We start from the raw sequence: 26,810 nt of genomic DNA, 5'->3' as shown, positions 1-26,810 counted from the left end.
AGAGTTCCCTGTGCTATTCAGCAGGCTATTGTTAGTTATCTGTTTTATATATAGTAGAGTGTATATGTCAGTCCCAGTCTCCCAATTTATCCCTCCCCCCATCCCTTGGGAACCGTAAGTTTGTTTTCTACATCCGTGACTCCATTTCTGATTTGTAAATAAGTTCATTTGTACCCCCCTTTTTTTTCAGATTCCACATATAAGCAATAGCATATGATATTTGTCTTTCTGTGTCTGACTTATTTCACTCAGTATGAGGCCATGGTTTTAATATAGGAAATTCTTATTTTTAGTTACCAGGTGGGAGGTAGAAAAAAACATGTGTTTTCTAATAAAGTTACTGAAAACATTTCTGTCTTTGGAATATGTGTCTTTCATGAATAATAGGTGATATTTTATTTTTTGTTAGTGTTGTTACTTAAGATTATAAAGATTTTAAATATTAATGTTTTTGTTTACTGATACATATTTAGGCAAGAATTGAATTTTATCTTTCTGTATTTAGTTGCATTTAAACATATTTTGGATTGGTCAGTTTCCTTTCTTAGTGCTCATTGTACATTAACTTGTATTACCTGACCAGAAAAAAGTTGTGTATGTCAAACTTTAAAAAATGGAATGATACTTGGAATTCCTTAAAGAAACCTGTATTTAAAGAAATCTTATGTTGAACCTCCTTTCAGTGTAAATAATCCTTGGGTAAAGTAAAGGGACACTCTCATCTTACCTGTTTTGTAAAGTCTAGACTATCATGTATCAGGTTTACCTGAAGTGATGTACATGTATTTTGGTGCTGTAGTGAGTGGATACTTTTCAGGTGTCCTTTTTTCTCTCAAAATTTTCCATCTAACTACTTGCCACATTTAGTGCTGATTAGATTTAAAAGTGTGAGGTAAGATCTAATCAGAACAGTCCTATTTAAGTATTTTAATTATTCTCTTTGAACTTTTTGTTATTGCTTAAAATGATTGTTGTCAGTTAGCTTTCCTACTGGGTAGGAAATGCAGTAACTGGCACAGAGTACATATTAGGGTAAGTAATTTCTGTCTCTACCGTCTTGCGTTAGTGATCATTGTTGCAATTTGTTTTTGTTTTATCATAGAGCAAAGCACGTGCTGTTGAAAATCTCTGAGGAAGTACCTGAGGAAAGCATAGGATAAAATTATTCTTATATCATTCCCTACTGACCAGATTAGTTTAAACTAACCTTTGGCATTCTAAGTATTATTCAAAATATTATAATGTAGTAACTCTTGGAAGTAGTTGAACCTGTTGAAAATATTAAATTCTCAATGTTGAGAAGAAGTGGTAGGAAAGTATGTCATACATTCTATACCAAGTGTAGTAGAAAGGGGACTCTCAGTGTTTGTTGAAGTACACGGGTAAAATCTGAAACAAAGTTTCAGATAACAGTTTTAAAGTCATTCTTCAATAAATTTTAATGATGAAGGCACTTAAAAAATCATGTACAAATTTGACTTTTGCATGTTTAAATTCAGAGGAGCTTTTATCTTCTTAATTTTATTTATTTGGTTTTTCTGGCTGCACTGCAGGCATGCGGGATCTTAGTTCCCCGACCAGGGATCGAACCTGTGACCCTGCATTGGAAGCACGGAGTCCTAACCACTGGACTGCCAGGGAATTCGCAGGAGCTTTTATTTTTGATGAAGCATTTTAAATGGAGCACTGAAGAGTCTAAAATTTAGATTTGATAATAAGTTAGTTTTAAACAGTAGACAGTGATTAGAAGGGCTTCTGATACAAATCTAAATAACCAAATCAACTCAGAAAATGACACGTTATAATTAAGGGAGGGTCATGGCCAGACCTGTGATATGAGTTAACTCATTTCTCTGTATCTGAGGTATAAAAATATTTTAACTAATTAACCAAGGATTTTAAAAAAAATCAAGGTCAGGCTGTCAGTCGTTTCATTTGTGATTTAATTTAATTTCATCTTTTGACTAATTAAAATTACTGAATATAACATTATTTCCATTGGTTCTATTCTGGAGCCTTAAACTTTTTCTTCCTGTTAGTAAATTATTCCCATGTTTTCTTTGCTTTAGAACATTTGCACCAGTGTGGGATGTGTTCAAAACATCTACAGAGAAATTAGCAAATTGTCACTTGGATCTTGTTAGAAAATTACAAGAATTAATAAAAGAAGTTCAGAAGTATGGAGAAGAACAAGTAAAATCGCATAAAAAGGTATCAGTTTTGTTAAAGGATTGATTGGTCAGATACTGAATGCTTTGTAATTCTGCATTTTGATGAATCATTTCATACCAAACAGACTAAAGAAGAAGTTGCAGGAACTCTGGAAGCTGTTCAAACCATTCAGAGCATAACTCAGGCCCTCCAGAAATCCAAGGAAAATTACAATGCCAAATGTGTCGAACAGGAACGTTTGAAAAAGGAAGGAGCTACACAAAGAGAAATAGAAAAGGTAATTGTAATAAAAATAATACCTCTGTGGTTTCAAGCATTTTCAAATACAAGACTGCCTTTAATCTTTAAACACTCAAGAATGATCTCATATTAAAGATGAAGTCACTGTGCCTCTGAGTGTTAGTGATTTACCTAAGTGAAACAGAAGTAGGTTTACCAAATATTTTGTATCTGGTAGATAGATTAGCAAATACATAAAAAGGAATGATTTCTTTATATTGGTGACACATTTGCAGGATTTTTTTTTTTTTTTTTTTTGCGGTATGCGGGCCTCTCACTGTTGTGGCCTCTCCTGTTGCGGAGCACAGGCTCCAGATGCGCAGGCTCAGCGGCCATGGCTCACGGGCCCAGCCGCTCCGCGGCATGTGGGATCTTCCCGGACCGGGGCACGAACCCGTGTCCCCTGCATAGGCAGGCGGACTCTCAACCACTGTGCCACCAGGGAAGCCCTGCAGGATATTTTTATAAGATAATTGATGAGATGCTGCTTGGTGTAAGATTTAATAATGAGGTAAAAATTTTTTTGAAGCAAGACTTTGGTAGATTTAGCAAGGCAATAGTTACTTGAGATAAACTTTAAATATATGTTGTGGGTGATTTATTGCTGACTTTGAGCCCATGTATGTAGTATTGTGGTAAACCACAACCTTTTCCCCCACTCTCATTTTGATTAAAAGTAGATATTTTTCCCCTTTCAAAACAGTTTAACTATCCACTTGTTTGATGTGGTATATATCATTTAGGAATCAGCCATAGGGAGTGATAATTTTGAAAGCTTTGTAGAATATTTGAAATAGCCATTAAAAAATAACAAAACTGTAATTATGTTGCAATTATAATAATTATAAAAGTGTATATACATGGGCAAAAACCAGAAGAGCATCTGGAAAAATCAAAACAGTCAATGGAATTTGGGGTAATATGTTTCCTTTAGTGTTTTGTGTGATAAATAAACATTGGGAGGGGGTAAAAAATGAGGCAGAGTAAGTTCATGATTTTAAAATGCTCTTCATTCCAGGCACAGCAGTTAAGAATAAAATATATGAAAAGGGAAAATAAAGCAAAATAACATGCTCCAAAAAGAAGAATATTATCTTCATAATGAACCAGAAATGGAACAGAAACTCAGAAGGGCATGTAGAGATTGATTATGCGGGGCTGTTGGACCCAAAGTCCTAAGTTAGGCAGTGGAATTTAGCTCTTGTGTGGTAAAGGGGACTAAATACTCCCCACTTGAGATGAAGCCCAAGGAACCCCACTCACTTGGTGAAACTATAAGTAGTGAAAAAAGACTGTTAAGCTGCTGAAGGCTAAAGCATTATTGGAAGTTGGGGTTTAAGGATGCAGTTCTGACTGGCAGTCAGGCCAAGGAACCAGTTCATGACTGTTTCGTTCATATCCCCTATATTCTTCCAGGGAATTAATTAAAAGCTACCTTTATAAGACTAATACTAAATTGGGGCCTTGGAGGGCTGGCAGGAGATAACCTGAAACTGCTAAATGGGGATGGGTGAGCATAAGTGATAGAATATAACACAATTCTAGGAGGTGATGTTTACCTTGTATTCTATAGAGTTTTTCCAGCATCACTGATGGAGGGAGAGAGAGAAGAGAGAGGCGAAAAAACAGGAAACCTCCCACCTGAAATGAGCAAAAGCACATCTTAAGGAATCTGATATAGCTAATATAGCTTTCCCTGCTATACAACAGTAGAGTGTTCCTGTGAAACCTTTCATAAGCCAAAATGGCGTAAGCAGAGAAGCAAGTACCTTAGAACACATCTTGCTAATGCATGCACAAAATAAATTGAGATAAAGCACAGATGCTTACAGACACAGTTCAAAGCTTTGGAGACCGATGCTGAGTGTAGATCCTGGGAAGGAGCTTGGTGGTGCCACTTTCACTGCTTCTCAGGGTGTGCGCTGCCTCTGTAACGGCTCCTGCAAAGCAAACGCTGAATGCTACTTTTCTTTTCACCTGTTTTTGTAAAAGTGAAAATCCTCTTTGAATGTTTTTCAGTTCGTGAAAACAGGAACTAATATAATTCTTTTGTAAAAGCAAACAAACTTGTAAGACAAACTTTTGAAAAGCAGGGGATACCTCTGCTAAGACAGGTGGCAATAAATTTAACAATTAGAATAAGAATTCACTCCAAATAAAATTTAGATTTATAAAATAGATGATCAGAAACATTCGTGTTTGTTGAGGATGTTCAGATATGCAAACGAATATAAATTTATATTAAAGAAATTAAGAGAGATAATGAAATAAGATCTAGTAGATGGGAAAACAGCTAACCAGAAAATTTGGCAATGAAATATATGGTTATTGAAATTTTAAAAAAAGCAACAGAGAAGACAAACTTTAGAGCTAATATAGTGAAAGATTGAATTTGGGCACTCACCCATAACATAGTACAGAGAATAAAGGTTACCAACATTCATCTGATGTGGATTTCAGAAGAAAAAAAAATGGAGAGGATGGTAGACAGGTAATATTTGAAGAGTTAACAGATCAGAATATTTCAGAATTAAAAAAACTCAGGAGTTCTTAGATCAAAAGTACATTCTTGGTATTAAGCAGGTTAAATAAAGATAAATTCAGAACGAGGCACCAGAGAAAAAGAGAATATTAAAAGCTACCGGGTATATCTTTTTCCTCACATCTCTGAAATCAGAATGCATCATCAAATGATAGTATCATATAATCACTGTTGGCATGGTGGCATTTGTGGTGTAGTTTCACTGCCTCTGTGAACTTGGCTGTTATATACCTGGTGGCATGATTGGACAACTGCAACACGTTGATGTTTCAATTAACAGACCACTTTAAGAGCATTGAGGAAGGATTAGTTCTGATTGTTGTCTGAAAACCTTTTGTTGAAACCTGGTAAGATCAAGAAAATGTGAGCACCAATGTTTGGAAGAAAATCTGGAGATGATAGTGGAACACTTTTAAGAAATGCTCTGTCAGTAATGCTTTTGGTGACATTGAAGATAATACTATGTGGGGAAAAAAGCAGACCTCAGCAGTCCCTGAATTGGAAGTAACTGAGAAGGGTCAGAATCTGACTGTGAAAAGAGATTCAGGAGTATCTCGAAAGTTCATTTTGCAAGCATGAACATTAAGCATAACTACTGAGAGAATAGAAGTATAGTCTAAATCTTCTCAATCAGCAAAAAGAAAAGAAGAGGAAGGGGTGCTTTTTTCTAATTGTTCTGCTCAGAGGTGATATCTTTGCTTGTGATACTAGATGTGTTAATGGGTCTCTGATTTATATATATTCAAATCCAAGCCTAAGTAAATTTATTTTGGCCTGTAATAAATAAGCTCTTTATTAACATGAATGTAGATTTTTTTAAACATAGATCTTTGAACTGTTTTTCCTTTGGTGAACTTGAAAACATAAACACTTATTGGCTATTATGACATAGTACGCTTCTCATCTTCATTCACAAACCCTTATTTTTATAAAGCACCATTTAGAAGTTACTCATATTTGTGGACTATGACAGAGTACTTATTTTATATGTATATATTTGATTCATAGGAGTTTACTATAAAAATTATAGACACTTAAACAGAAATATTTCTGGTAGTACATCAGTAAACTTATTTATAATGCTAAGGAAATGAATAAAATGTAGGATTTATTTTGTTATCAGTAGGTAATCTATTAAGGCCAGTCTTTTGTTTATGAGAAGAAATGTAGCTATTGCTTTTAAAGCATAAGTTGCTATGCTCCAACATCCCTTTTAATAATCACTTTACAAAAGTGGTCAAGTTTGTTACTACTGGGGCATTTAGTTTCTATGAGTCTACCCTAAGAATTTATAGTTTTACTAAGCAAAGATACTATTTAGAAAGTCATTTTGACTTAACTGAGTGTTGCTGTATAGTCATTTCCTATGAGAGATGTTTCTTGCTTTCAAAAAATATATATATTCCCAATACGATTACATTCTTTTTTTTTTTTTTTTTTTTGGCGGTACACGGGCCTCTCACTGTTGTGGCCTCTCCCGTTGCGGAGCACAGGCTCCGGACACACAGACTCAGTGGCCATGGCTCACGGGCCCAGCCGCTCCGTGGCATGTGGGATCTTCCCAGACCGGGGCACGAACCTGTGTCCCCTGCATCGGCAGGCGGACTCTCAACCACTGCGCCACCAGGGAAGCCCACGATTACATTCTTTTTAAAGATAAATTTATTTATTTATTTATTTGTTTAATTTTTGTCTGTGTTGGGTCTTTGTTGCCGTGCACGGGCTTTCTCTGTTTGCAGCGAGTGGGGTCTACTCTTCGTTGTGGTGCGCAGGCTTCTCATTGCAGTGGCTTCTCTTATTGCGGAGCACGGGCTCTAGGCTCATGGGCTTAAGTAGTTTCAGCACACAGGCTCGGTAGTTGTGGCTCATGGACTCTAGAGCGCAGGCTCAGTAGTTGTGGCGCGCGGGCTTCGTTGCTCCGCGGCATGTGGGATCTTCCTGGACCAGGGCTCGAACCCGTGTCTCCTGCATTGGCAGGCAGATTCTTAACCACTGCACCACCAGGGAAGTCCAGAATATGATTACATTCTAAAGTGGCCTCTATATTCTTTTATAGGATACCCTTAGTTTTCTTTAAATTTTTTTGTCATTACTTAAAATACCTTGTTAATCAATAAACTCTTTAAAGAAATTTATTCATTATTAAGTACTACTTTTGCCAGTTTTCTAAGGTGCTTCTTTAAGTTGGTATGTAATTTCCTTATTCTGACATATGATGTTTACCTTTGAAGAGTGAAAGCTGATGTAAAAAATATATTAGAACTTATAAAGGGTATCTTCTTTCTTTTTTTGTAAGTGAGAAACCATTATATTGTCTACAATGCAACATATGTGTCTACTAGGAAATATCATTATAGCAAAATATTATTTGAACTTTTCCTGTTTATTAATATAATTAAAATTAAGAGTTTACTTTAAATATAGGCTATAGACTCAGTTCTTCCCTTTTTAAATGGTTCATTCACATATTTTCTGATTGTTGGATTATGAATTTGTATTTCATAGTAAATAAATGTTTTAGTTTCTACCATGTGCCTCTCATCATGCTAGATGTTATGAAGGTTCTTAAAGGCTGAGTACATATTATCCCCTCTGTCTTCAAGAAGCTTCCTTCTTTTTGAGGAGCTAAGACTTATTGAATAGTACAGAACAAGAGGCTATTAGAGAAAGGTTTTAATGGTAAGTTTAGAAAGGGAGGTGTCTTATTTTGTGTAGAACCTGTAATGGAATAAATTACTTAAAAAAAAGTATGGACACAATCATTATAGTTATATTTTGAGGGACTTTTACATTGTTTATGAATTTCCTTTCAAATTTCAGATGCTCATGTATTTATCAACAGCCGACACATAAATTATAAGGCAATAACTTAATAGGCAGCAGAGGAAAAGAGTAGTGTTAGGATGAAGAAGAAGCAAAGAAGAAGGGGCTCCCAGTGAGAATATATCATTTTGCTAGACTATGTCATTAAAAATCACTCCATGGACTGTGGGTTGCTTGTTACTCTTGTATAGACTGAAAATTTAGGTAGCTGGAAGAAATTCTCTTCTTCCAAGTCTCTTGGCATAACAAAATCCAAAAGGAAACGCAGATAACCATGGCATTAAAATTGTTTTTAAAATAAATTCTAGCAAACTTGGTTATCTGGACTTCCCGTGAAGGTAGTTTGTAAACTCTAAATATCCATCTCATCTAATTGTTAAATGTTTGAAAGGGCAAGGATGTTAGAGGAAGTATATTAACGGTAGTATAAAATAATGTCATACGGCTAGACAATGGGAAGAGAGTTTAAAAAAAGGTCCACAGGAGCAAACTAGAAAATCATTGTAGGTTTTAGACACTTACTCTAGGGGTAGAGCTTAGAACAGCTCTTAGATATAATAACAGCAAAGTGTAACAGCAAAATATAATGATGTATGTTCCTGTTGATGTTTAATAGCAGATACGATTTATTTTGTAGTCCCTGTCCCAAGCATTTACATAAATTATATTTCATCTGTGCCAAAGCTCTAAAAAAAATATGTGGTATTTCCATTTTAGGAATGAGAGAACTATATAAAACTCAAAGTCAACTGGGTAGTAAATTGTAGAGCTAAAGGTTGAATCCAGTTTCTTTTGGCTCCAAAACCAGTTCTGATACAAGATACCGTTTTGATACACTACAAGATAAAGTGGCATCCTATATTCTTTATTTAAGAAGGCCCACAAGCATAAAGCATATATGTTTAATATAGTATATGAAATTATATTTTAGAGAGAGTACAGAGTTGCCTTTTTAGAGAATAAGACTGTATGCATCGCTTGCCAACCCCAAACCTCCAGGTAAACCCAACTTTCTGTTTCTAATACTTATTCTAAGACTCCTGAACATAGCTGGAGATAATTACCTACTGGGTCTGATTGGCTCTGCACAAATTCCAAGCTTTGCAGCTTAGCCCTCAGTGGCTCTTTGCAAGACTTTTACTCCTGTAGTTATTACCAGTTGCATCTTCCACAACCATGGTTTGAAACTTTCTTTATTCTCCTGAAGTTCCCAACCCTACCCTACTCTTCTTCACTCGTAGCAGACCCCCTCTTACCTCATCAAGAAAGTGGAGATCTTTTATCTTGAAATCCTGTAGCTTTTCTTTTTTTGATCTTCTTTAAACTCTTATTTACTTCCCCTTCCCTTCAAACTTCCTGTATCCAAATTGATCAATCCTTTGAGAATAATCAGATTTCTTGATAGCCACATGTCTGCCCCAACCTACAAGTGACACATAGTTTTTCTTCTTCCTTAATGTCCATCTTCCATAAAATTTGTTTTTACTTCTTTGTTTCTTTCCACCAGTTTCTAGCTGTTTATGTATACGGGTTATACTTCTTCTATGAAGTCCCTGAAGAAAAGATCTCTATATAATTTGTATTCATATTTGTCACTGCCTAATATTTAACATATTATTAAGTTTTTATTGAGTAAGTAACTTTGATAAAATTAGAACTATAATAATGCAGTAACAATTTCTTGAAAAATAGGCAATGATTAAAAACAAATTTATAGATTTTCCGGAGCACAATGGAAACTGAGAAACCTCAAGGAAAATTGATTTTTTTTTCAACTTTTGAGCTAGCTTTTTAGTCACTGATCAGACATTAAATGGAATATCTGTTGTGGAAGGAAGGAAGATTCACAGGTGTGTAAAGGAGTGTCAAGCATATTCTGAGGGTATTGTCACAGTATTGTTTTTTGAATTTTTAGTAACATTGTACTATTATGTGGTTGTGTGATCTTACTCTGGGTTATAAAATGAGAGTATTTTAACTTTGTAAAGCACGTTCCATCAGACAAGAGAATTAGCATTTAATTCATGCATTATTGTGTGACTGTAACAAAAAATACCACTAAGGAGGACTTAAGACAAGGTATTAGTTTTTGTCATCTTGAACTCAACATAGGCCTCATTTCTTAAAATGCACTTAAATTATTATTTCATATAAACTTATATCAGGAAATAAAAAATATTTTGTATAGTTCAAAATGTTTCTGTTTTGTTACAGGCAACTGTTAAATCTAAGAAAGCTACAGATACCTATAAACTCTATGTGGAAAAATATGCATTAGGAAAAGCTGATTTTGAACAGAAAATGACAGAAACAGCTCAGGTTGGTATTTTTAAGGCTTTAAATCTAAAACAGGATATTTGTGTTTATTGTTTGTAAATTATAATAAATTATATTAGTGATAAAAATAATACAATTTTTCTGTCATAAAATTTTTTAGTATTAAAAAATGTTAAAATGCACAATCTCAGTGTTTTAATAATGCTGTTTTAAAAATATACATCTTGTTTTGGAGATTGAAGACCAAGAATCAATAGTTATAATATCATAAGGGATTATTCAGATTGACTAGAATGTTTAAGGAGCATTGGAGAAAATGAGGACATTGGTAGATGATGAAGACAGTAATGATTATGTATGGGTTTTAAAATTGACTTATACTTAAGAAGAAAACTGGAAATGACTCAGTGCTGAGGATATAGTGGTTAACAAAACAGTCAAGAATCCCTGCTCTCATAGAACTTCCATTTTAGTAAGGGAAGACAGACAATCAGTTAAAAAACGTCTGTCTCGGGCTTCCCTGGTGGCGCAGTGGTTGAGAGTCCGCCTGTCAATGGAGGGGACACGGGTTTGTGCCCCGGTCCGGGAAGATCCCACATGCCGCGGAGCGGCTGGGCCTGTGAGCCATGGCTGCTGAGCCTGCGCGTCCGGAGCCTGTGCTCCGCAATGGGAGAGGCCACAACAGTGAGAGGCCCGCATACTGGAAAAAAAAAAAAAAAATCTGTCTCCTATAACCTTGGGATAAATTATATTCAATTTGATGTTCTTAGAGCCTTAGTTAAAGCCCTAGATTTAAGATGGGTGCCTTTTATGAATTATACCCAAAACTTCTACCTTCACCTCTTGTCCTCTTTTCTTGTTTTGTTTTTCTCCTTAGCACCTGTCATCATCTGACACCATGCATTTAATTTACTGTGTCAGACAGGATAGGATGGTATGCTGCTGTGACAGAGAACCCCCAAAATCTCAGTGGCTTACAATAGCAAGTGTTTATTTTTTATCATGCTACTTGTTCCTCATGGCTTAGCTCTTCACTCTGGCCCTGAGGCTGGTGGAGGAACCTCTTCTTAGAACATTCTTAGTCATCATGTTTGAGGGGCTAGAAATATGGTGAGGCACACTGGCTCTTCTACCCATATATTTTGTTGTCTGTCTTCCCCCACTAAAATATAAGTTCTGTAAGAGCAGGGATTGATTTGTTTACTGCTGTCTCCTCAGCACAGTTTTCAGCTCATGGTAGACACTCTGTAAGTGTGAAGAAGGACTTTATGAGTCTGACTTTTTAGATTCTAGGAAGTCTTCTTGCTTGGAGTGGTGAATGATTCACACCTCAGAAACAGACGGCTTGCATGCTTGTGTGCAGGCATCATGCATCCATCTCTACTGACCATGTTGTGGGCACTGTGCTAGATGCTGGGTGTATACAATATGTATGTAAATAAAACAAATCCTCTCTGCTCTGCATGGAGTATACAGTGTAGGGGAGGGAGACAGACATTAAATATATGCTTAAATATAAAGTTACAAATTACTATAAATGTTACAAAGGAAAAGAACAAGCTTCCATGGGATAGAATATGGGGTTGACCTAATTTGGATTAGGGAGTTAACGAAAGTCCATTTTGGAGAAGTAACATTTAAAACTGAGACTTGAAGCATCAGTAAGAGACTCATTCTAGGGCAGGAGTGTTCTAGGCATTGGAGACCATGGATGTGAAGACCCAGATGTGTAAAAGAGAGATCACATTCTAGAAAGTAAAAAATGCTTACTGAAACTGAGTAAGGAGAGATGGTGGTTAGAAATGAGGTTAAAGAGATAATCAAGGACCAGGCTTTAGTAAGGGTTTAGGTTTTCTTCCAAGAGCAGTTGGAATACATTGAAGAGCTGTATGCAGGGACGTGACATGATATGGTCTGCATTTTTAAAGCTAATTCTGACAGTTTCATGAAGAATGGATTATAGTGAGGCCAAAGGAGAATCAAGAGTCCAATTTGGGGCTTCCCTGGTGGCGCAGTGGTTGAGAGTCCGCCTGCCAATGCAGGGGACACGGGTTCGTGCCCCGGTCCGGGAAGATCCCACATGCCACGGAGCGGCTGGGCCCGTGAGCCATGGCCACGCCTGTGAGCCTGTGCGTCTGGAGCCTGTGCTCCGCAACGGGAGAGGCCACAACAGTGAGAGGCCCGCGTACCACGAAAAAAAAAAAAAAGAGTCCAATTTGGAAGGCAGTATCATAGTCCAGTGAGAAGGATGAGGGTCAGTGTGGTGGCCTTGTAGAAGGAGACAAGTGAATGCGTTTGGAGATGGCAGGGGTAGGGTGAATGGGAGAATTCTAAAGGGATTCAAGATCTCTTCCAGGTTTTGGCTTGTAAGCCTATGTGTATAGAGATGAATGGCAAAGGCTAGATGAAGAGCTGTTAGTTTGAGGGGTCGGAAGAGCATGAGATGCTCAGTTTTGAACATGTTAATTTTGAGCTGTGTATACCTAAGTGGAGACATCAAATGGGCAGTTTTGGAGGCTGTAATTAATCTTGCCTGGACATAATATTCACATCCCTTATCCACAATTCTGAATTCCAAAAGCTCTGAAAACCAAAAATCTTTTTCCTGGAACTCATTTGGCAGCAAAACTTGAACCGATGTGAGGCTAATTTGTAGTCTCTTTATCCTACTTAGACTGAATATACATGTTTTCCTTTAGTGTTTGATAAACAGATGCCACTGCAGATCCTGTTGGTAGTATTATGAGATATATGGTAACACCATGTTATCTTTATTTTTAAAAATCCAAAATATTTAAATTCCAAAACAGCTGGTCCCAAAGGTTTTGAATAAAGGATTGGGACTTTATAAAATAGGGGCTGGACGGTACACACAGCCATAATGACATCACCTTTGGATAGAGTGTGGGGAAATAATGGCCAAGCTCTGAGAGGTTCATCATTGTCAGTTTGGGAGAGGAAGAGATGCTGAAACCCAAGTAGGAGAAGCCAGAGAAGGAATAAAACTGGGAAATGTAATGTCATGGCAGCTCGGAAATGATAATGTTTCAAGAAGGGTTTAGTTGTGTTAAATGAGGCTCCATCTCTAGTGAGATAAAAAGTTTCAATTTCTATAGCAACTGAGGTCATTGTAGACTTCAGCAAGTTCTCTTTTATCTTTTAAATCATTAGGAACGCTCATTTATAAGGCAGTTATTATTGATTTGTTAATTTCCTATCAAAATGATTAATTTCTATCAGTGAAAATGTTTGCCTTTCAGTTATTTAATTTGAAAAAACAAATTAGAATTTGTTAGAGTCAGTGTTTTTGTTTTTTTCTTTCTGTGGTACGCGGGCCTCTCACTGCTGTAGCCTCTCCCGTTGCGGCCACGGCTCATGGGCCCAGCCGCTCCGCGGCAAGTGGGATCTTCCCGGACCGGGGCACGAACCCATGTCCCCTGCATCGGCAGGTGGACTCTCAACCACTGCGCCACCAGGGAAGCCCAGAGTCAGTGTTTTTTGTTTGTATATATTACCTTATAAAGAATCTTCAGCACTCATCTTTCCCTCTCCTTATCTCTTTCTGCTTCCTCATTACATTTTTTCAAATTGCATTTTAACTGTTTATCTTGCCAGTTCCAAGATGGAAACATTAATTTGTTTGAGCAGATGTTTAACCATGGTGCTTTTAAAGTTGATGCTATACTGTGCTGATGTGTATGTGTGTTCTCTCTCGTGTTCCCTCTTTGTCTCTCTCTGTCTGTCACACACGCACAACTGTAGGACAGGTTAACTTTTGTTTCTTGATAGACAGTAGACTTTATTTTGGGTTATTTAGAGGGGAAAACAATTCTTTTGCTTCTCTACTTTCCTTTTGTTCCAGGCCAAGCGGGTTGACTTAATCCTAGTGGGAAGGGGCATGTCAATCTAGTGAGACTGAAATTGGGTGGCAGGACATATATTTACCTGGGGTGAAAGAAGTTAGAATTTACTTGGAGTACTTGTGATGTAAGTTTTTGCATTTGAGTTGAGAATAAGCATGATTAAAATTGTGACTCTGTGCTTATGCTTTTCACCACTGTCGGTTAATGACACTTAAAAAACTTGAAACAATAGGGAGATTTTGTTTACTTTGAACAGTTAGATGGCTAGTTCAAGGAAATTTGAGATTTGCTTGAGCAACACCCTCAGATTAAGGAGTTTTAGTATTAGAGTGCTTTTCTATATCTCTCCTGGCTGACAAAATTGTACTTTTTAAAAAATCTAATATAACAGTACATATGAACACAGTGGATTTGAAATTGCAAGGAGGAAGAACTCTGATTTGTTCAAGAAGATTTATTCATTTATATTCAAACACTTGATACTATATTCCCATTGCTGAATAACTCTGAACTTATTTCGTAGTCACTAATTTTGAGGAATTCTGATATTTAGCAGTCCTCCCACCAAAAATAAAGCACAGTTTCAAGATTGTAGCTTTTAGTTTCTGTTTGGCTTTATGCTTCAAGATATTTCTGTTTGGCTTCATGCTTCAAGATATTTCTGAATTATTAAGGATCTGACTTATTCAGTGTAGGTGTTTCAAAAGAGAATAAGAAGAAGGCACAAGTTTCCTTGGAATTAGGGATCATACGTTTGAAATTAGTGCCTGTTTGACCAAGCTTTCCTGGATTTGGGACTACCTGTCTATGAGAAAATATCTTGTTCATTAAATTGCAGAAATTTAAGCAGAGGGTGAATTCTTATAATATGAACGTAAAATAGGATCATGCTCCTCCTGAATGTTCCTCAGTTCTTAAGAGTAATTCAGGATCTTGCAGTATTGGTATTCTCATTGGACTTGGTCAGAATTAGTCAAGACAAGCACTCTATTTTAACTCATCATTCCTCATGAATAAAATGGATTTAAGTTTTTGGACTTTGTTTCATTACTGCCAAAACTAATTTCACCATAATTGATTTTTTTTTAGAAATTCAGACCCTTTACACAAATATAGACATGATTATTTGGCTTAGTGATTTCTGATCACGTAACTCAGTGCTGAAGAAAATTGGACATTAAATATGGGGTGCGGGAATTTAATTTGATAAACTAGGGAAAAATAGCAAACATTTAGGCCTGCTCCTTAGAACTGATGTAATTTGGCAAGAAAGTGGGTAATCAGGTTTGTGCACTGGAAATGACAAATGTATTTTTGTTTGAAAATGACTAGTTCAACATTTCCCAAATCCTGTTTTGAGGAATATTATTGTTCTGTGAGATATTAAGAGATCTCCAGAGAAGAAGAAAAAAGGGTTGTATAGTCAAAGAAATTTGGAACATACTGGGTTAAGCAGAGTGAAACAAGTTTTGTTACTTTAGTATTTCTCAGTTACTTCAGTTTTTAATACATTTATTGTGAAGCCAAGTCTAGCAGTGGTTTTCTTCCTGGGGAGTAAATATCAGAATAACCTGGGATTTTTTTTCCAAACAACATTCTTACCTCTTTCCAGCCCATTGCCTAAGTAGTCATGGAGGATCTATTTGTTTTATAGTTTGAAAACATTCTCCAGGTCATCTGAATCATCTCTACCTTCAGTTGAGAACTGCTGGGACAGAGTATACATACAGGCTTTCCCAGATTTCTTTGACCATAGACTGTCTCTTTTGGAGACTATGTATTAACATTTCCAGAATTAGACCTTTTTGAAAGTCTATGGGCTAGATTGTAAAGTCTTAAGAAGTAAACTGTAGTTTTAGCTCTGCAAACTAATTGTTTTTCAGTTTTTGAAATACTTCTCCCTTGGTTTTTTGACACTATTCTCTTCTGGGTCTCCTTCTAATTTTCTGACCATGATTATAGATTTTAATTTGTGGTATCTTCTGATTCTGAAAAAGTCATATGTGCCTGAGAAATGATGTAACAAAAAGTTAACTTTTTTTGATGCTAACTTGACAAATTTGGTTAGCTGTATTAAGATGACTTCTAAAAAGTGTTTTGATTTCAGAATATATCTGTGTGTGTGTAATTTTTTATATTCGCTACCCAGAAATTTCAAGATATTGAAGAAACTCATCTCATTCATATAAAAGAAATTATAGGATCCTTGTCAAATGCTATAAAGGAAATTCATTTACAAATAGGCCAGGTACGTTTTTACTTTTATTGAACTGATTCATGAGAATTTTATGTTCACTTCTGACTCTAAAAATCATAACTCATAACATGATACTGAATTATTTCAGGTAAAGAATATGTATTTACATGTATTAAATACAGAATAACCTGGATTTTACCATCCTATCAAGGATGATAATTTAAATTAATTATGGAGTTAAAATTCTGAAGTTAACAATTTTTGAATATTTCTTTATTACAAAGTTTTACTATTTTAAAATTTAGCATAGCAACTTCAATAAGTTATAGAGCTTGTGCTTAGAAAATTTCCAAAAATATAAAAGTGCCTTAACGATGACATTTGGGGTGCATTGAAATATAGTAGAGAAAGATGAATTCTGTTATTCTTGGTTACTAAAGTTCTAATACTATTTTCATTGCTGTATAAGTTTTATTTATCGTAAGATTTATGTCCCTAAAACACTCAAAGATAGGAACAGGACACTGCCTTGACTTCTAAGGCTGTGAGACCATACGTTAAGGGTTCATGTAAAATGTGGTTTGTATCCATAGATCTACTAACAGAGTTAGGTAACAGAGCATATTAGGCAAATGAAAGTTCTTAAACGCTCTGGGTCAAAATACATATATTTTGGTATAATGAATTTTAATTGTTTTGTGGAAGTTTTGTCTGAAATACAGTAAGAATATTTATGGAAAGTGAAAAAAATTTATCTTTATTTCATTTTAATAGGTCCATGAAGAATTTATGAATAACATGGCTAACACTACAGTTGAAAGCTTGATACAAAAATTTGCTGAGTCAAAAGGCACTGGGAAGGAAAGACCTGGTAAGATGACAAACTTTGCAAGGAAACATATTCACATTTCCCATCCAGTAACAAATGTGTTTGCCTTTAAATTCCAAAATTGCAAAATGGAGCTTGGGAGATACCTAAAAATCTGTGTGAAATCTCAGATATCATTTACTTTGTTTGTGTCTGATGGTCTGTTAGGTTTTTTGTTTTGACCTTCAGTAGTTAATAATTTAGTACTACTTAAAGTGGTTATCATACCTTTACTAAATTAATATATTACAGTTTATATTTTCAAAAGTAGAGTTAGCAACAGAAGCCCATTTTAATGAGACAAAGAGTGGGAGAGAATATTAAGCCCTCAGAGCATTGAGGCCAGTGGAGAACATTTCGTAAAATTTAATAACTTTCCTTTCCTCATTCACATATATATTCAACAAATTTATTTATTGGGTGCTAATAGTATTCTGGTTACCATTTTAGACACTGGGGAATATACCAGTGAGTATAGGCATCCTGGTTCCTATTTTATGAACAAATGATTATGGGTTTCCTTAATCTTACTTTTAATAAGCATGTTATGTTATATCAAATATAATAAGCACCATTCTCTTCTCCTGCTCAGCATACTTACAGTCTTCTAGATTTGTTTTGTTTTATTTATTTTTGGCTGCACTGGGTCTTCATTGCTGCGCACAGGCTTTTCTCTAGTTGCGGCGAGTGAGGTCTACTCTTTGTGGTGCACGGGCTTCTCACTGCGGTGGCTTCTCTTGTTGCTGAACGTGGGCTCTAGGCATGTGGGCTTCAGTAGTTGCAGCACGCGGACTCAGTAGTTGCAACACGTGGGCCATAGAGCATGCGGGCTTCAGTAGTTGCGGCACGTGGGCTCAGTAGTTGCGGCGCACAGGCTCTAGGGTGTGTAGGCTTCAGTAGTTGTGGTGCGCAGGCTCAGTAGTTGTGGTGCACAGGCTTAGTTACTCCACGGCATGTGGGATTTTCCCGGACCAGGGATCGAACCCAGGTCCTCTGTGTTGGCAGGCAGATTCTCAACCACTGTGCCACCAGGGAAGTCCCAAGTCTTCTAGATTTCTTGAATCTATTGGTTACTCTACCATATTCTTGCAAGATACTTGTTTTCATTCCACAGGTAAAAATTATTCAGTCCAGTAAAGAAGTTAAAGTATAGTTTAGAATTCAGAAAAATGAATATGTGATTTGTAGAGAAGTCTGGGAGCCATTTTTCTTCAGTGCAGTTCACAGCTAAGGCTTGAAACCTAAATCATCTTCACTTCCTTTTTCGCACGTTTCGTTAAGTTTCAAATTGTATTGTTTCAATTCCATTAGTATTTTTCCCTTCAGACCTTCCTTCTTACCTACCTCATTGAATACAGCAGCAGGTTTCTAAATACTGGCACAGTAGAGATTTCTCTAGTCTGTTTTACATGTTGTAGCACATTAATGGTTTGGGTATATAATTATGAACTCATAATGGCATTACTCATAAATCTTTGACTTTTCATTATAGACAGAATGAAATTTAGATTCTGGACTTAGATTCAAAGCTTTTTGGGATCTGCCCTTGCCCAATCTTTTTTTTTTTTTAATAGATTTATTTATTTATCTATTTATTTTTGGCTGCGTTGGGTCTTCATTGCTGCGTGCAGGCTTTCTCTAGTTGTGGCGAGCAGGGGCTACTCCTGGTTGCGGTGCGTGGGCTTCTCATTGCAGTGGCTTCTCTTGTTGCAGAGCACGGGCTCTAGGCGCGCGTGCTTTAGTTGCTGTGGCTCAAAGGCTCTAGAGCGCAGCCTTAGTAGTTGTGGCGCACGGGCTTAGTTGCTCTGCGGCATGTGGGATCTTCCTGGACCAGGTCTCAAACCTGTGTCTCCTGCATTGGCAGGCGGATTTTTAACCACTGTGCCAACAGGGAAGCCCCTGCCCTTATCCAATCTTTAGTCTTACTTGCCATTTTTCTTTTCTGGCACCCTCCATTGCAGCCAACCTGAATCGCTTGCTGTTTCCTATCCATACCCCGCTTTTGCCCTTGGTACCTTAGTTGCCCTTACGTCTGCTCTAGAAAATGCTATATCCCACTCATTTTTCAAATGAATAAATTCTTAAAAAGCCAGGTCATGTGTTACTTCCACCATCAGACAGAGAACTTTGTACCTTTTTTTGGCATTGTTGTTGTCTACCTTAAATTTTAGTAATTGTGCTTTTATGAAGAAAAGTTCTGTTTTTGATTCATGTGTTTATCTTTATTATGTGTAAACAGTACATTTTTGTTGAATGAATGAACAGATGGGCATATATGGTAAGGTTAGCATGTTAAAGAGGTTGGAATGGATGGATTTGCTGTTAGATAAGTCTTGGTGAAGGAATAGTAAGTAATTATGGTTAAATTTAGTGAATACTTACTTTGTGCCATGTACTATGTCAACTGCTTTGCAGGCAAACTTTGATCTTCAGGAACTCTTTGAAGTAGGTACTGTTATTCCCATTTTACAGATGATGGAAATATTGAGAGGTTAAATTACTTGCCAAAGCTAAGTACATGCCAGAATACTGGGATTAAATTTCAGGATCCTTGACCTCAAGGCCCATGCTTTGGAGAAATTAGAAAAGAACTACCTAAATTTACATATGTAGGAGAATGAGGATGCTGAGATACATAACTACAAAATAGCGTGAAACCCTAAAATTCATTGTAAAGATTAAATTGTAAGTGAAAACCAGTTAAGAGAGGTAAAAACAATTGAAGAATTTTTATATAGAGCATTTAGAAGTATTGATAGAATAAAAGCAAATGTGTATTGGCTGGTTAAAAATGCCTTAGACAGAACTGAATAAGATTGATAGATTGTATCATTATCAGTATCCTGTTTGTGACATTGTATTGTAGTTTTGCAAAATGTTATCATTGCAGGAAACTGGGCAAAGTATACAAGGAATCTTGCTGTATTTCTTTTCTTTTTTCTTTTTTTAGAACTGTACCGTGAATCTACAATTATCTCAAGAAAAAGTTCAGTTACTTTCTTATCTGTGGTGTAGCACACTACTTAGCCCTGTGGTTTGTGGTCTATTCTTTACTACCCGTGAGACCTATAAGCCTCAGTACCCTCATCTATAAAGTGAGGATAATAATAGTACCTACCTCATGGGGTGGTTGTGAGGTTTTTATTGAGTACTTAATAAATGGTATTTTCTAAAAATTAATACATACCTGATTAATAGTTAGCAACTCTTGGTTATTGTTTATAAATTTAAATTTAATGGCCTTAAGATATATGGCATGTAGAAAATTTCTGTAACTAAATGGTAAGAGGGAAGTGAAGATTGTGGTGACATGGGCTTTCCTAGAATTACTGAACCCAGAATTAGGTGACTGTTTCAGGCTGACTGTTGACATTGTGTATATGTCAGGCTGACTGTTGACATTGTGTATATGTGACTGATTTTCAAAATAAGTGATCCTAGAACTAATTTAAGGGGAAAAAAGGGAGTGGTGTGGGTGTGGAATGGAAAGAATAAGTATTACTTCTCCAGTTGACTTGTGGGTGAAGAGTTACAGCTCTTTCGTACATATTTGTTCTATTTATGTCACTAGAGGGGAGTCCATTACAGTGATGGAAATTTTGTGTTTCTCAGAAAAATAACACGTGATTGTGGATTTTGTTTTGTAAGAAGTATTCTAACCTTGAGTTGTATATACTATTTTACTGTTAACATTTTTTTCTCCTGTTTTGTAAGGGCTCCCTCTGGTGGATGAGTTCCTCTGTAAACTGGTTTTAGGCCTACGGGATACACATTTTAAAAAGAAAACAAGAGGCCCAGTTCTTTAAAAACTTTGTATAACTGAAAGTTAACCTATTTCTCTTGCACTGAAAAATTTCTTTAGTCAGTTATCTGTTGAGATATATAACCTCTAACTTTATGTCTTCAGTTCTCCTATGTAAATCAAACACTTTGAGAGCATTAAATTTTTTTCCTATTCATTGAGACTATTTTATACTAATTATATGTAGTGTCATTTTTGTCATTACTTTTTTTTATTGAGATATAAGTGACGTATAACATTGTATTAGCTTTAAGGTATGTAACATAATGACTTGATATATGTATGTAATGCAAAATGATTACCAAAGTAAGTTTAGTTAACATCTATTCCCACACATAGTTAAAAATTTTTTTTTCTTGTGATAAGAACTTTTAAGGACTACAGTTGGCCCTGTCTGTCCGAGGATTCCACATCCACGGATATGGAGGGCTGACTGCGTTATGCCATGTAAGGGACTTGAGCGTCTTCGAAACTTAGTATCTGCAGGGGTCCTAGAACCAATTGCCTTTGGATACTGAGGGATGACTGTACTCTTTTAGCGGCTTTCAAATACATAATATAGTATTGTTTACTAAAGTCACCATGCTGTGCATTACATCTGCAGGACTTACTTTGTCTTATAACTGGAAGTGTGTATGTTTTGACCACCTTTACCCGCTTTGCCTAGTGGGGGACACCCCCCATCTGTACTCTGTATCTATAAGTCCAGGTTTTTTTTAGATTCCACATGTAAGTGAGATCATACAATATTTGTCTTTCTCTGACTTATTTCACTTAGCATAATGCCCTCAAGGTCCATCTGTGCTGTCACAAACGGCAGGATTTCCTTCCTTTTTATGGCTGAATATTTTGTTTGTATGTGTGTGTGTCTATATATACACACACACATATATATGTATATATAGACACACACCGTATTTTCTTTATCCATTCATTTGTCAGTAGACAGGTTGTTTCCATGCCTTTGCTATTATAAATAATGCCACACTGAACATGGTAGTGCAGATATTTTTTTGAGATGGTGATTTTTCTTCAGATAAATATGCAGAAGTGGAATTGCTAGATCATATGGTAGTTCTATTTTTAATTTTTTGAGGAATCTCCAGACTGTTTTTGTCGTTACTTTTTCAGTGTTGTAGTGCCTTGCCTTCTGGAATTTGAGTCACTTTAAGTGTATGCTTTGAGTATATCAAAGCACCTGTGGTCTGAAACAGTCATGAATAAACAGGTGTTTTCTAATTTTGAATGTCTTGTTATGTTCTAACGACATTATCCTAGTATTTCTACCCATTCTCATATGTTTTAGTTGTAAAAGGAGATTAAAATCCATATTTTTGAAATTTCCTGTTTTACAGTCATTCTGCTAATTTCACTGTATACTTTTCATAAAAGTTAAGCAAGTTTCCATTTATAAGAAACAAGGATAGATAACTTAAAAAGTTGGTAGGCCATTGTCTAATATGTTTAAATAAAAGATTTTTTTGCAGAGTTTATTTATATTTTCATTATATGATAATATAAGTTTATAGCTTCCATTTGAGGACTTCCAGGGACTATAATGTGTTTAAAGATACAAATAGAAAAAGCCCCAGAAAGGTAGACATAAAATATTGAAACAGCCAGCCACAAAGAGAAAGGGAAAAATGAGATTCTTGTGGTCAGACCGGCTAAATGTGAAATTAATTTATTAGTTTAGATATTTGGAATATTCTAGCTTCTACATTAGGTATATTATTTTAAAGTATGGGGGTGGTGGTGGCAGTGGGATGAATTGGGAGATTGGGGTTGGCATATATACACTAATATGTATAAAATAGATAACCAATAACCTGCTGTATAAAAAAAATAAAATAAAATTCAAAAAAAGTGAAAAGAGATTAGATCAGTGGTTACCAGTGTCAGGGGGACAGGGGGTGTGGGGCTGGGGAACTGAATGAAGGTGGTCAAAAGGTACGAACTTTCAGTTGTAAGATAAATAAGTCTTGGGGATGTAATGCACAAGATGATGACTCTGGCTAACACTGCAGCATGGTGTATCTGTAAGTTGCTAAGGGAGTAATCCCTAAAAGGTCTCACCACAAGGGAAACAATTGGGGGGATTAACTGTATGAGGAGATGAATATTAACTAAATTTATTGTGGCAGTCATTTCACAGTATACGTATGTCAGGTCATTATGTGGTATAACAGACTTATACAGAGCTGTATGTCAATTACATCTCAATAAAAATGGGAAATAAAAGAAAAAAGAATAAAGTATAGGGTACAAGTATATAGATTAAAAAAAAAAAAAAAAAACTAGTGATATCTTTCCAGACCCCTCAAGGATTAAGAGTAATGCCAAACCTATAAATGGAACCTCCTTCCACTCCCTCCATGAAATTTTTTTTTTAATTCAGAGAAGTAGAAACCCTTTTGTAGAAAGCAAAATTAAAAATAGCCAAGAAGATCAAAGACCCACAAACCACACCAGATATTTTTTGATCACTTGGTTTTTCTATTTGATAGCAAGTGGGGACGACTAGAGAAAGAGAAAAGAAGAATGGATGATGATTAGTGAAGAGGATAATGTAGATTAGCCCAAATAGAGTAAAAGAGGAGAGAGAACTCCCAAAGAAAATAACAGGGAAGCTTCACTTTATGAAGGAGTACACCTTCACCTGTTGTGCCCTAACCACCTAGGACAGAGGCATAGAACTCTGCCCTGTGGGACGCATATGCCTCTTGATAGTGATTATCTTTTAGAGCAGTAGTCTGCAGACTGTGGCCACCGAGCCACATTGAGCTTTGCCTCTTTTTTGAGGCCTACAGCAAAGAATGATTGGCAGTGGGGTGGGGGCGGGGGCGGGGACGGGACAGTATTTTGTGATACATAAAATTGTAAAATTCAGATATCAGCGTCCATGAAAGTTTTTTTGAACACAGCCACACTTGTTTATGTACTGTCTATGACTGCTTTCACACTGCAACAGCAGAGGTCACTAGTTGTGACAGACTTTATGACCTACAATGTCCAAAATATTTACCATCTTGACTTTTTACAGAAGACCTTTGCCTAACTCTTTGTTAGGGAATGTACTTCTTGTGTAGTATAGTAGCAGGTATGTCATAATACGTTAGAATTGTGAAGCTCATAACAATATGTAATCTTTTTTCAAAAGTTGATTCTGCTGTTCTTCTTGGATTCAGAAATCATTTAATCTGATATCCTGCACTAACTACATCTGCAGTCGTATCACAGCACAGTAACTGATCATCATAATAAGAATCCTAAATTGTGAAGTAAAGATTAAACTGTTTTGAGCAGGCTTTAAGGAAAGCTCAGTTCATTAACTTGAAGTATAAACACTGACAAAAAAATAGAAGTAAAAAAGTAAGCTGATTACAATTTTTACATATGCATAAGAATTAGGACAGAGTTTGAGGTTTTTGCAGTACGTAAAAGAAGTTAAATCAATCTGAACTTAAAAGGAAGTTTATGGGAAAGAAACTGAGGTATCCCAAGGATTCAAAATCAGGGATATAGCCAGGCTGCAGAAGGAAACCCACACCAGTAGGAACACTAGGTATCATTTTTCCTTTATTGAGTCTCTGCATTTTACTGCTTTATTTATTTATTTATTTTTTTCTTTGCAGAATAGCTTTCTTTGCTTCTCCAGGTATATGATGTAAAGTGATCGCCTAGTAATTTCTGGGTATTTTCACTTGTTCCTTAATTGTAGCCACAGCTCAGAATTAACCCAGGTTTTTATCCCTCTTCTAGACCAGAAAGAAACTGGTCTAGGTAGTCTTGGATTGGGGTAACCTTCTTTCTAATTCAGTCTGTTCTGACTAGGTCATGGCTTCTGTACCACTCCTGAGGAAGGGGGAAGTTCCCAGAGAAAAGAGATTATAGTGAGCAGAGTATAAGCCTTAAAGGTTTCATCAGGATCACAGAAAGTGAAAACATGACTCAGTCTGGGGGTATGGAGGCAGTGTAAGATTTCCGATGTAGGAGGAGATTATATTTCACTGCCAAGATGCTGTGTTTGGAGAACTAGATGAAAATTTAGAAGGTTTAACAGTGACTGAAATTCCATGGTTAAAAACCCATTCCTTTGATTTAAGACCATGGTTCCTAAGTTTGTCTCATCACTGCTTCTCAAGCCTTGGATACCTGTGAGAATCATTCGTTGAAAATATTTTCCCTTTCCTTTTAATTTCTCTTTTTTTAAAAAAACGAACAGGGTCTTCCCTGGTGGCGCAGTGGTTAAGAATCCGCCTGCCAGATTTTGCCAGTTCTCCAGAGTCTACACAATTTTCTTCCTAACTGCACCTGCCAGAATTAGTTTCTCTTTTCTCTGCTTCCAAGGAGCTGTGCATTTATTACATCACTTGTAACACAACTTGTATCATAGTCTTTTCTATAATTGTATCCCATGTCTCCTTCACTACTGATATGCTGCTTGAAATTGGGGCAAACATGAAATTGATCTTTGTTCCCCCTTGCATCATGCTTCACACACAGTTGTCAAGCTATGAACATTTAATTAAATTTATGTTGAGAGAAGTCATTAGATCATAATGGATTAAACATAGATAATTGCAAACACCACTGCCAAAGAATTAAGCCTGATACTGTGAGAAGTAAATAGAATAATGTTATGGTGTCCACTTAACTCAGAATTGCTTGAATGTTTAATGAAATAGAATGTGTATGTTGTGATAAAAAACTTGAAAGAGACCTGAATATGCAACACAGATATGTTTCTCTCCACCATAAGGCAAGTGGATGAGGGAAAAATAAAGGCCAAAAAACAAAGTATTGGTTGGGTTGGATAACAGTAAAGCTGGAATACACTCTATGGTCTAATACAAGAAGAAAAAGAATGAAGATGAGACATCGGGTTTTAAAAATCTGTCTGAAATAAAAACTTTATTTGTCAGACTAAAAAAAACAAAAAAAAACAAAAACAAAACAAACAAAACAAACAAAAAAAGAATCCGCCTACCAAAGCAGGGGACATGGGTTTGAGCCCTGGTCTGGGAAGATCCCACATGCCACAGAGCAACTAAGCCTGTGTGCCACAACTACTGAGCCTGTGCTCTAGAGCCCGTGAGCCACAACTGCTGAGGCTGTGTGCCACAACTACTGAAGCCCGTGTGCCTAGAGCCCGTGCTCCGCAAAAAGTGAAGCCACCGCAGTGAGAAGCCTGCGCACCGCAACGAAGAGTAGCCCCTGCTCACCACAACTAGAGAAAGCCCACGCACAGCAATGAAGACCCAACGCGGCCAAAAATAAATAAATAAATAAATATATATATATTTCAAATGCTTTATAAAAAAATAATAATAAAAATTTAAAAACGAACAGCCAGTGCACTATCCCAGAAATTTTGATGTCATTGGTTTAGGGTGGGTCCTTGGTATCACTATATTTTAAAACTCGTCTGATTCTAACATACGGCCATTGTTGAGAACCTGTAGCATTACATCAGTGGATGCTTGTTATAAGTGTAGACTCTCAAGCCCTACCCCAGACCTACTGAATTAGAAGCTGCACTTCAGTGAGATCCCTAGGCAGTTTGTATGTGCAGTAAAATTGGAGAAGCACTGTCTAGACTTACTGAATATCTGGCAGTGGGCCCAGGGAATCCCTAGGACTGTAGTTCTCAAAGTGTGATCCTAGGACCATCCACATCACCTGGGAGTTTGTTTAAAATGCAAATTCCTGAGCACCAACCTAGACCTTCTGTAAAGGACACTCTGCAGGTGGGGCCCAACAATTCGTGGTTTAACAAGCCCTCCTGGTGTTTCTGATACAGGAAGCATTGCTCTAGAAGATTCAGCTAGGACTTGGGATTTGGAACCACTGGACTGAGGAAATTGTTGTTACAAGCCCGCTATTAAAATAAATACTCCTGAAATGAAGTAGCATTGATGTTGCAACTTACTTTCAAATGATTTAACAAGTGAAAGAAAAAAAAAAAACTGCAAGTATGAGTATGT

General features: G+C 36.4%; 1 protein-coding gene across 1 annotated transcript in view; it reads left to right on the top strand.

The window, feature by feature from the left end:
- The window catches only part of FCHO2 (FCH and mu domain containing endocytic adaptor 2), a 116,011-nt gene that overhangs the window by 30,008 nt on the left and 59,193 nt on the right, over window positions 1-26,810 (top strand). Inside the window, exons 4-8 of the mRNA XM_060007181.2 lie at window positions 2,070-2,211; window positions 2,297-2,449; window positions 10,031-10,135; window positions 16,106-16,204; window positions 16,928-17,024. Of these exons, the coding sequence (XP_059863164.2) occupies window positions 2,070-2,211; window positions 2,297-2,449; window positions 10,031-10,135; window positions 16,106-16,204; window positions 16,928-17,024 (596 nt within the window). The remainder of the gene's footprint in view (window positions 1-2,069; window positions 2,212-2,296; window positions 2,450-10,030; window positions 10,136-16,105; window positions 16,205-16,927; window positions 17,025-26,810) is intronic.

The sequence above is a fragment of the Delphinus delphis genome, chromosome 3 (genome assembly GCF_949987515.2).
Source record: "Delphinus delphis chromosome 3, mDelDel1.2, whole genome shotgun sequence".
Taxonomy (NCBI): domain Eukaryota; kingdom Metazoa; phylum Chordata; class Mammalia; order Artiodactyla; family Delphinidae; genus Delphinus; species Delphinus delphis.
The sequence above is the reverse complement of the archived record's forward strand: the minus strand, read 5'-3'. Positions and strand labels throughout refer to the sequence as shown.